This window comes from Arachis ipaensis, chromosome B9 (assembly GCF_059453495.1).
Source record: "Arachis ipaensis isolate K30076 ecotype BB chromosome B9, ASM5945349v1, whole genome shotgun sequence".
Taxonomy (NCBI): domain Eukaryota; kingdom Viridiplantae; phylum Streptophyta; class Magnoliopsida; order Fabales; family Fabaceae; genus Arachis; species Arachis ipaensis.
Window position 1 is genome coordinate 19,515,929 of NC_142444.1, and position 12,055 is coordinate 19,527,983.

Below are 12,055 nucleotides of genomic sequence, written 5' to 3' on the forward strand. Positions count from 1 at the left end.
CATATGTTTATTATTACTATTTCAATATAATAAAGATGATTAATATTGCTATTAATATTATATGTAAAGAGTAATAGAAAAGAGAATTTAGAATACTAATAAAATAAAAGAAGAGAAAGAATTATAGTAGAAATATAAAGAGAAGAGTATTTGATTGCAACATAAAGAGAAAAGTGATTTTATTATTACTTGCTTGTGTACGTATAATCACAAACCCATGTCCTATTTATACTTGTCCAACATTCTCCTTTTCAAACTTCATTAATATAAAGTCTACCATGGAGAAACAAAGCACCACATATATTTAATATTGCACAGCCCAACGTTAACTTGATGGACATTCTTATTTATCGTAACATTGAGAACATTTTTATAAGTATAATTAGAAAAATAAAACTTTTTCAATTTTAAAATTTGATAATTTTATATTAAATAAAATTTTTTTTTCCTTATGAATAGTCAATTTTTTTTAAAAAATGAATTTTGTTTAGATTTTTTGGTGAATAAATCCTCTTAATTTTTTTAATTATTCTATTAAGTATAATCTTTTAAATAAAACCAACAAATATAAAAAAAATATTAAATAATAAAATATCACACTTAACAAAATAATTAAATAAGAAAATTAAGAAGATCTTTTTCGACTTTTGTATGTATCTTTTATAAATAAATTTGTGAATTTTATGAACAAAAATATTAATTTATTCTTTAAAAATGGCATTCATATTGGTGTCCTCAGTGTACCAAATGGGCCCCAAAGAAATAAATCATCCGTGATTTTTCCTCCTCCATTAACGCTACGCAACGGCCTGTAGTCGGTATTCTAAAGGCCACTCTTCCTTGTTTCTATTTCTTTTATTGTTTTCTTATTTTTCTGTATTCGTGGGACTTTCCACTAGCCAATTTAGAGGCGTGAGAGTTTGAGGTAACAGATTCGCGTTCCTTCTTCTTTTTTGCCACACAAAAAACACGTGCTTCAAACCAAAAATAATATTAAAATGTTTTGAATAAAAAAGAATTGGAATTTTTCCAGAATAATAATTAATCAGAAAGATAAAGACCACATGGTCTTCCACCTCCTCCTCAGACCAAAGCAGATTCAACGAACATGCTCCTGAAACTGCAAGACTCTTCCATATTCTCTCCCTTGTTCACCTTCCCAAGCTTCTAATCATGAACAGAATAGAGTCTACCAATTGAAAAATCAAATAGATCGATATAATTTCACACGCAATCATCCAACAAATTCTCTTGAAAAAATGTCAAATTTCCCTGATGCGGTGGCCGATGGCCGGAGGTCCGGCAAGGCACCGGAGAAGTCCAATTTTTCTCAGACTTGCAGCCTCTTGAGCCAGTTCTTGAAGGAGAAGCGTACTTCTGGAGCTTCCACTCTCGGAGTTGGTTCTAAAATGGAGCCTAGAGGTACGAAACTTTTTTTTGCTTTTGGTTCTTTTGTTTTTCAAATTTTTTTATTTTTATCCTTGCAATATTTTTCAGTGATGAAGTACAAACCGACTTTATTTTTGCTCAGACACTTTTATTTAATTAATTTTTTCCTGGTCAAATTATTTAATTGGTGCTTTGGTATATATTTGTTTATATTAAGGTTGAGAATTGGAGGAAAACAGATACAATTTGATTTATAAAAAGATATAATTCGTAAAATTTCCCGCTGCACTTTTTACCTTCTTACCTAACTGATTGATGTTGTTACTTGTATGATTCTAAAAAAAGAAAAAATAAAAAAATAAAAAAGTTTCTGAATTTGGCTTTAAAATTTGCTCATGAGCTTACTGTAATGGATTTTTTTTTCCCCCTGAAATTCAGTAGGTACCAAGGATTTTCTAGCCAGTATTCATAATTCAGATGGAGCTTTGAGACTAAATTCTGCGGCTATGGATTCCCTTCCCCAGCTTGTGGAAAATCCCTGCATCAAGAAGTCTAATATTAGGTGTGTGTGGAAAATTTTAATTTCTGCGATTTTTGTTCTTTAGCAAATATGATAATTGGAAATAAAGAAGAAGCAAAAAGTAGGTTTATTCTCCGTCGAATCTAAGAATGATCAGTTACCTCCCATAGCTTGAGCTCTATGAAATTATCTAGATGCCATTTCAAAGAGGGGCGAAAGGATATTTAGGTGAAAAATGGTGATAAGTTGATATTTTCTTTTTCTGAAGGTTTTCAAGGGGAAAAAAGAAACTCACTACATTTTTATACCTAGCTTGCTAGATCTGTTGGGTTCATGAGCTTGACTCCTAAAGTCCAAGCGCTATGAAATTAGAGAAAAAAATTTGATGAGAATTGGTTCCAACGAGCTATCCCAAAGGAGGAGGGATAAAAATTTGATGGATATCAAAGTTTTTTATCTATGAAAAAACAAGCTCAAAATGGAAGGAAGGCTCAGTGTGATAAATGTTCATACCCACTTTGTTCAGATGGCTACTCAATGAAAAATTATGAGCATGACTATTACCTCTCCCCAATTTGATCATGTACCTATTTTAGTTCTAACTTCTAAGCACCATGGTCTTAAAAGAATTCTTCTGTCCTCTTATTGTAGGTCATTGGAACCTGAAACTCCACAATTGACCATATTCTATTCCGGAAAAATGTTGGTATTTGATGCCTTTCCACCAGACAAGGCCACAGAGGTAATGGAGTTAGCCACCAAGTTAGCCTCGAACAGTTCCATTGTCGAACAAAGCCAGCCCAGTGCTTCGGTTGCGACTGAAAATTTGAGTAAAGACAAAGTGCCGCAGACAAATAATGCCTCTGAAACTCCTAGGCCAGGAAAGCAAGCTGTTGGTTCCGGTATGAATAAAGAAACTGAACAGCCAACATTTAGGCTTTTTTTGGTTGGCGTTTTTATTTTTCAAAATTTTCTCTTTTTCCTTCACGAGATGCTAAAAGTGAAAACTGAAAATGAGAACGCAAACCAAAAACACCTTTATTTTTCTCAATCATGTTCTCTATGTTGATACACTAATATGGGTTCCAACTTTTGTATATGTAGATATGAGGTATCCAAGGAGAGCTTCACTTGTAAAATTCCTTGAGAAGAGAAAAGAAAGGTAACTTTTAGGAATTAGATTTATATTTACCATATTTATTTTTGGGTTAAATAATCAAATTATTTTTTTATCCCTCTATAAATTAGCAATTTTATAGAGTGAAATTGGTTTCTATTAATCATCATCAAATGTACAAATCAACTATGAGATGAGTCTTATAAGTTGCGCTTTGAATTGTTGCCAGGGTCATTGCTAGAGGACCTTACCAAGTAAACAACCCAAATCCCAAGCCTGAGGGTAGCAGTTCCGGCGGCGAACCTTACCCGGTAAACTGCCCGAATTCGAAGCATGAGGAAGGCAGTTCAGGGGTTGTACCTGAAGATCAATCCTCCAAACACTTTGACCTTAACTCATAGTGGCATAGCTCATGGTGAATTTAGGTTATACTGAGAGACTTGGACAGCCAAAAGCTCCTCCTAACTACATGATTATAGTCCTTTTGCCGGTTATTGGGGGCCTTTATACATATATATATTTATAATATAAATCTGTATCTATTGTTTTCATCAGTTAGGTCCAATGTCCTGGACCAAACCAGAAAAGAAAATTAGTTTTTTATTGTTACCCGAGATTGATTTAGTTCAGAAAATTTCAAGTATTTGTGTGCATTATTCCATCATTTTTACTGAAGGCAAGTTCTTTTCTTTTTCATGTGCTCTTGTTTCTAAGAGGGATCTTCTTATAGGCAGAGTGATTTTTTAATGCACGAAAAAAATTATAAAAGTTAAAATAATACAGGAGGGTAATTTGGAAAATTAATGCAAAAAAGAGTAATATGCGTTTTTAATACACTTAAACGCGTTTTTTAAGTGTATTAATTTCTCCAATTGAACGCGCTTTTAATTGTTGTATCACACTAAAATTTGAGTAAAAGATTTAATTGTTTTTCTATAAAATTTTAGAGTAGTGATTGAGTGTCTTAATTTATCTTTTTTTTTTTTTAGTCACCAAAAAAAAATCATCTACCTTTTTAATATTTAAATAAGTAAAAATTTGATATGCATATTATTTTTAGAAAATATAATAAAATAAAATTTAAAAATCTCTTTGTTTAAAAATTAAAGAGAAGAGAATGAAAGTTATTTTTTTATATGAAAAAAATATTGATATTTTTGTTCAAAATGTGATTATTTGGTGTAATTACGTGTAGGTAGATTTTGCTGGTAGAGAGTCAACACACACCATACGTGTTAGACACGTATCATCATCTTTTGCTGGTGGAGAATCAACATACAAAATGCGTGTTAAACACGTGTCATCATCTTGGCAACACGCAAAATACATATTAAACATTTTTTTTACACTTTTATAATACTATAATATGCTTTAAATATTAATATTTAATTAAAATATTATCTTCATCTCCGTATTAAAAATAATTTCTGTAAAAGGAACTACTATTGTTATTATTTTTCAAAACTTTTATACATTTGTATTCTTAACTTAGTAATTGATATACTTAAAAAGGAATGAAAAGAATACACTTGAAAAGAATACTACCAATTGGGAGTAGACGAAATTACGTTAAGAATAATGATTGAAAATTTTAATTTATATTTATAATTATATTTTTTATACTTAAAAATATAAAATAAAATAAGTATATATGTTATATTTTAAAAATATTTAAAAAAATAAAAAATTAACTTTTTTATTTAAGAATTAAAAAGATAATAAAAAAGATTAGTTCACACTTTGAAATAGTCAGATTATATTCCATTATAACGAAACGTGATACATGAGGAGAAATTAGGGTCACCGACTACGAAAATGGATGTCTTTTGTTTTGTCGCACATGTGGAGGGAAGGAGGTTGGAGATTGGCATCAACCTAACCCTGTTCTTTCCTGGCAATGTCTTAAGTCTTATCCTCTTGCTATATTTGATTTTAGGTTTAATTACTTTGTCCGTTTTTATAATTTTATCGAATTTTTAATTAAATTTTTATATTTTTTATTTAAATTTTTATATTATATTAAATTTTATAATTAAATTTTTATCATGATAAAAATATTAAAATTTACAGAAAATATTTAGTCAAGGGTTAGATATATTCGTTTTATTTAACAAAATATTTCGTTAATTTTAATATTTTTGTCACGACAAAAATTTAATTACAAAATCTAATATGGTATAAAAACTCAATCAAAAACAAAAAAAAGTATAAAAACTTAATTGAAAATTCAGTAAAATTATAAAGACTCATAAAGTAATTAAACCGAATTTTACTATTATAGAGTAACGATAATTCTACAATTAATCTTTTTTTTTTGGTGACTCAATTAATCTGGTATATATTCCATATATTTTTTAATTAAAAAAAACAAAATAAATAAAATATTATATGAAATTTACAATTAATTTAATAATAATGAAGTAGATGTGAAAAAGAAAAAAAAACTATGAACATTAGTTTTTTTTACAATTTAATAGACACATACGTATCAATCAAATAAATAAAACACAAAATGCCAACAACATACACGTTTTAAAAAAGAGTATTTTTCTTTGCACACATAGACTAATGTGTGTTTGAGATATCTATTAAATTTAACATTTAGGTGGAAATGAAAAAATAACAATCACAAGCTAATTAAAACTTAAATTTAATAGTATAAAATATTTTATATTATTATTATTTAATTAAATTATTGCATTTACATGCCTATTTAAAGAAAATGAGTTTATTTAATTTTCTAACATGCACGAAAATACATATATTTTGATAAAATTCTTTTATACTAAACTTAGGGATGAATCTATTAATATAGTTGAGGGACACTTGCTCCATTAATATTTTAAAAAAATTATATATATGTATATATATTGGATTTTTAAATAAAAAATAAATTTAATATTTACAGATATAGTCATATAGATACGAGTTTAAAAATTGGGAAAATTAATCCCAAAGACCACTAACAAGAGATAACTATTAAAAAAAATACTAATTACATCCAAATTGTTTTAAAAGATCAATTTAAATAAATTTAAGAAAAAAGATTAAATAATTATTTTAAATAGACAATAATATCCTTAACCAATCTGTAACATTAAAAAAAATATCAAAAAAATAAGAACATTAATTCAAAATTTTTTAATTCCTAAATCCCTAAATTCAATAACTAAATTTTTTATATTCTTTTATCGATGTTATAATATCTAAAATATTACTCATCTAAGTCTCTAATGTTATTTATACTTAAAAATAAAGGATCAATTAAAGGAATTTATTAAAATAAAAAAAAAAAAGAAAAATCACCAATTAACAAAGCAGACTTTTGTGGTAACCGCCTAGTTTAGACTTTAGAGTCTCTTGGAATAATTTTTCTTATACAAATTCATTTTGCCTCGGGATTTTGTTATGGTTATTCTTTGAATTATCCTTGATAATTGAGCTTGATATGTGATGCCTTTCTTGTGAAGAAAAATTTAAAATTAAAATTACAGAAAAAAATAAGATGAATAATGAACTGAAACTAAAAAATTAAAAAATAAATAAATTTTTTTGTTTGATATTTAAAATATCATTAGAAATTGACTAATAGCGTTATTGTCCTTTTAAAACAATACGCTAATCGTTCTTTATAAATTTTATTTAAATAAATTCTTTTTAATAATAATAATATAATTCGTCTTCTTTATTAATTGGCTTTTATTAACAGTCTTTTTTGCTAATTTTTCCTTAAAAATTTATATTTATCCACGGTCTTACATATCTCATTCACACAAAAACGATTTTTTTTAACAATATATTTCGTCCTTAATGAGGAGAAAATATATTAAAAAATTTAATAACGTATAATACGCAAACAGAATATGTTTTTAATTATCATATACTCCTATCTCATTTTTATTGAGGACATAATATGTTTATTTTTATCTCGTACTTACAAAGGTCAAGATATGTATTTAAATATTCTGTTAGTTGTACGCGAATAAGTATAAGACAAAATTTTAGCTATATAAAGAATTTATTTATGCTTATTGCCTTGCAAATCTCATTTCAATTCTCTTTTTATATTCTCTCAAAGTGTCTAATAGTGAGTATATTGTTGTTAGCATTTATGAAAATGGTTATATTAGATATATTAATGAATGAATTGTGTTTGAATCTTCCGACCCCATGTTATTCCGAACTCTTCGAATCGATATTCTTAAGGCACTGAAGAATCTGATATTGACGAAGATGGGAGTTTTGGGGTCGAAAGGAGGTTAGGAGGATTGGGTATAGGTTCCTCGCAATTTTGGCAAACCAATACTTCAAATTCAAGCTTTTTTGGGAGAATCTTAGCACAACATGTTGTGGAGCTCTATGTTGAGGTTTATGAGAGTGGTAGTGATGAAGGAGGACTCTAAGTCAGATGAGAAATATATCGTTGAGATTGAAGAGTTTTTTGGTAATTCTAAAGAGGACAAGTTTGTAGTAGATACTTCATTAAGATATAATTTTTGTTACCTACACTGCTTTTTCTGATGAGCCTATCTAGTGTGTCTAGCCACTATTACACACTGAATCTTAGTACAATGGAAGAGGATCCACTTTGGGGGATTGGTGGAGTATGAGATGATTACAACTTGGATGGAGCGTTGAGTTTAGGGTGGGGCCACTGATTTAGGAGTAGGAAAGCCGTGTATATGGGGTGAAAAATTATAATATTTGGTAGGTTATGGAGTAATGGGTTATTAAGTCCAATTATCCGAAATACTATTGTCGATGCAAGCTGAGTTCAGCTAGGTGTCCTTGGAGCATACGCGTGAGACAAAATCTTGGCTATTGGTAAGTGATCAGTCGTTCTTTTTTTTTCTCAATTATATTTTAGATATTTATGATTAAATTCTATGTTTGTAATGATTTGTACTTTAGGGAGTTTCGTAAGTTTAGTGGACCTCATACTTGTGTAACACTGACGAAGTCTATAAATCATGTCCAGCTAGATAGCACGGTGATAGGTGGAGTCATAATGCCTATCATCTAAGTCAACCTTTAAGTATTCATTCTGGTACTGCAAAGTATTGTGCAATATATTTATCGATTCAGGCCTTCTTATCGGAAAGCGTGGTTAGAAAAATAGAAGGCAATTGTAATGACATATGATGATTAGGAAGAATCATATAACAAGGTCCCTAAACTTTTGCAAGCCCTGCAACAGTGCCTCCTAGGAATGATTGCCGATATTTAGGTTGTTCCGTACTATGAGGGTGATTTGCTTGACCAGGATTCAAGTTAGTATGATAAGATTTTTTTAGCATTCCTACAATGCATTTGAGGCACTCAGGTACTGCTAGTCATTTGTTTCTATCGACGAAACTCGTCTGTATGGGAAGTATAGGATTGTTTTGCTAATGGCTATTGTACAAGATGGTAACTCGAATATTTTTCCTATTGCATTTGCAATCGTAGAGTTCAAGTTGACTGATTCATGAGCATTTATTTTAGAAATTTGAGGTGGCATGTCACCTCACAACAGGGCCTGTTTGTAATCTTTGACCAGTCAAAAGCTATCCGTGCCACTCTCAATGCCGAAGAAAATGGATGGCATCCATCGAGTGCTTAGTAGCATACTATATCTATCACATGGCATAAAACTTCATGGCCCATTTTAAGTATGCCGAAGAAACATGGTAGCTTATAAATGTGATGTGATCCCAAATCAAAGTTAGTTGAGAAGAGTACATGATCATTTTAGGTAGAATGTTTTAAGAGACGGTTGAGGGTACAAATCGCTTTAGGGAGGATATTTGGTTGTAGCACTGCGGTGAGATCGTAGCCATGGTCATATGGCCACTAATCTTTTTGAATGCATCAACATGTATTGAAGAAAACTAGATACTTGCCAATTATGATGACTGTCTAGGCCACTTATGAAAGGTTACAACCAATGTGGATTTGAAATGGTTAATAGGCACAAGCCCAACATGCAGGTGGGCAACGGTTTTCACAGCGTCTCCTTTTAATTGTGGAAAATAGTAGGAAATTACTACCGAAGATGTGGGTTATACACTGTGATCAAAAGATCATGTGTTTTTAGTGTGGAGAAGCTTGAGCCGCTAGAGGGGTAGAGTTAGAGAAAAATGTTAGGATATCTTAGTTTGTAGATCTCCAGATAAAAAACTGTGGTATGTCTAACTCAAAACCAAAGAGAGGCATCCAACTATGTCTGCGGTATCCCGATCAGCCGCACTACTGAGGGATGTATACATGCATGCCAACATAACTAACCCCAAGACAACCTCTTGCAAATGTCAAAGTCGCTAGCAGGGGAAGCCACTGAAGATGAACAAGGTTGTTGGACTTGATCGTCATCAAATACCCCCCAGATCAATATAATGATGTAGCCTCGGGTAAACTGTGGCTACGTGTGAGGCTTAGCATCAGTAGGAATATCTTGCATCCTTTGTCTTAATCATGTCATTTTAATGACAAAGACTTTCTTCCTGGCCTCGTGCTACTGAGTTGGCCTGGCTCTTAGTAGCTCCTCCACCCAATCTCATGTCGGATGCTGATGGTACGTTTGGATATCCATCAAGCACCCATCAATCGGATGTTCGTTTATACGCAATTTCAGGTGATAGGTCACATCTTAGAGTATGATCATACACCCACTCACAAAACTCTCCAAACACTCAGCTCCAAATCTCTCCAAATATCACAAAAGAATTTCGAAAACACATAAGTGACAAAATGAGGAGCTGCAACTCATTCCAACACGATATGTTTAGAATCTCCACTTAACGTATTTTGTTTGCAGTATCCTATCGTCACTATAAACGAGATACATTCAATACAGATTTTGTGTCTTATCCCATTTGCACATGGGATACACTTTCAACAAGTTTTTATTTATTCTATTTTTCTCTAGGCATGAGATACGTTCTTAATGAACTCTTGATCTGTGTATATGAAATAAATAGTAAAAAAAAAAATGTAAATTTTTTCTGTGTTTATATCCATAAATATATGATTTTTTGTGTATGCTTCTATTATAATATTGTATTTACTTTTACATTAAAATAAAAATAAATTTATTAAATTTTGTTTAAAAAAAATTAACTTTATAATAAAGTTTGATGTCCTACAAAAATAAAATTATCCACTAATTTGATCTAATAATAAGATAAGTAAATAAAATAAATTATATAATAAATCAAATCAATAAAAAATAAACAAATAATTATATGAATTTTTCGACACCGTTTAATTAGTCAATTCACTAACCCTAATTTTATATGTTTTTGAGCTTTTATTTTTTACTCTAGTTTTTTGGCACATTAAATAATAAATTAGAGAATTTTTACTACATATTATTTTGATGATTAATTCTTAAAATATTAAATTGAATAGTAGTCTTTTTTTTTTTTCAGGAAATATCTTTGTTCTTTCTTATAGCAACTATATTAGTAGAAGAATTTTTTTTCCGTATAAACAAATAGTAGTTACATTCATAAAAGTATTTTTATATGAAAACAATATTGCGAATTGTTATATAATTTAATTAAATATATTTAATAAAATATATCAAATTATTTAATAAATTATAATATCATCTTAATATAAAGATATTTTTGTAGAAGTAATCACCTAATAAATAAACACATATTTAACATTGCATTTAGATAAGAAATAAATAATTTAATAAAAAGATTATTTTTCATGTTACAAAAAACAACGAGAAAAATGCAAGGTTAAATTACATGGTTGAGCTCTATATTTTTACTAAAGTTATAAATTGGTCTCTACATTTTAAAAGTTTGTAATTGGGTCTCTAAAAAAAATTAAATTTTGTAATTTAGTTCTCACCGTTCAAATAACGTTTGATTTAACAGAATATTCGTTAGCATATTTATTATTTTAAACATGTGAGTTGCACGTGTTTGACAGTAGGGATTAATTTGCAATTTTAGTAAAAGTATAGGAACCAACTGTATAATTTAACCATTTGAAAATAACTGAAAACTCTCTAAGCTATCTAAATCCACCCCACCCCTCCCTAGCTCTCTCACTCTCAATTTTTCACTTTCTAAAACAACACCCCACCTTTCACCCCCACTCCACCGTCCATTGTCCTGCGTTTTGCCATTACATTATCACCAAACCCAACCCTCCACCCTCCACCGTCCACCCGCCACCACCTCAAACTCTTCCTCCTTCTCCTCTTCATTGAGCTGCTGGTTGACCTGCTCCTCCTCCTTGGAGCTCGAACAACCGCAGATGGCTTCATCGGAAGATATTTATGGCTTCGCAGGTCTCGCCATGGAACAAAAACTCTTCTGAAAAACACATGACGTTAGAAATTTTTGTGTTTGGTCAGAAACAGAAATTAGTGACAACAGGAGATAGAGAGACACGACTGGAGATGCTACCGTGGAGGGGATGAAAAATTGCATCGTTGTTGTAACGGTTAACGATGTTCTTGGCCATAGAAACCTTCTTTTGTTTTCTGAGAGAACATCCACTATCCTTCTCTGTCTTCATCCTCTCGTTCGTCAAATTCTCCAAGCTAAGGGATTTAATCCAACTAAGAAACCACCAACGAATCGCTCTGCAACCTGAAGAATACAGCGCCTCACAAGCGGCAACCATGGCACACAGTAGAAGAGGCGCAACGAAGACAATGAACTGGGTTGTGATGGTTGTGTTGGGTATGGGTCTTGTCTGGGTTGGGTTTTTGTTTGGTGTGTTGGTCCGGTTCACTTTTCAAAACAGCACCCACTCCAGCGTTTTCTGTCTTTCATCTCGGTTCACCGTTGCCGTGTTGGATCCACCGCATATATGCTCACGAGTCCCTCTTCTCCTCCTGAGTTCTGCTTTTACATTATCAGAATTTTTTTTAATTTTTTTTTTTTAACTATTCGGTTATTGGATTATAATATGTTGATTTGTTGCTGTTTTTATATGATTGTGGTAAATTAAACTACTATTTTTTATGTTGATTTGTAGAGAAAGTGAAAGAATAGAAAAAAAAAGGAAAGAAAATGGATAAC

General features: G+C 30.6%; 1 protein-coding gene across 2 annotated transcripts; it reads left to right on the plus strand.

The window, feature by feature from the left end:
• Nucleotides 1-1,020: 1,020 nt before the first annotated feature.
• Nucleotides 1,021-3,669, plus strand: JAZ6 (jasmonate-zim-domain protein 6). Of its 2 annotated transcripts, none has more exons than XM_016320780.3 (5): nucleotides 1,021-1,422; nucleotides 1,831-1,951; nucleotides 2,561-2,811; nucleotides 3,014-3,071; nucleotides 3,256-3,669. In XM_016320780.3, exons 1-5 carry the CDS (start codon nucleotides 1,260-1,262, stop codon nucleotides 3,425-3,427), a joined length of 765 nt encoding a protein of 254 aa, XP_016176266.1. In that variant the 5' UTR covers nucleotides 1,021-1,259; the 3' UTR covers nucleotides 3,428-3,669. The 2 variants fall into 2 exon arrangements, with proteins under 2 accessions (XP_016176266.1, XP_016176265.1); XM_016320779.3 differs by having other exon boundaries at nucleotides 1,040-1,422; nucleotides 1,828-1,951.
• Nucleotides 3,670-12,055: the final 8,386 nt, after the last annotated feature.

What these genes read in the sequence shown, in the direction of transcription:
- JAZ6 (XM_016320779.3), top strand. Translation starts at nt 1,260, where the DNA reads ATGTCAAATTTCCCTGATGCGGTGGCCGATGGCCGGAGGTCCGGCAAG. An exon ending in ATCAAGAAGTCTAATATTAG is followed by an intron (nt 1,952 to 2,560) that starts GTGTGTGTGGAA and finishes CTCTTATTGTAG; the next exon opens with GTCATTGGAACCTGAAACTC. An exon ending in CTTGAGAAGAGAAAAGAAAG is followed by an intron (nt 3,072 to 3,255) that starts GTAACTTTTAGG and finishes AATTGTTGCCAG; the next exon opens with GGTCATTGCTAGAGGACCTT.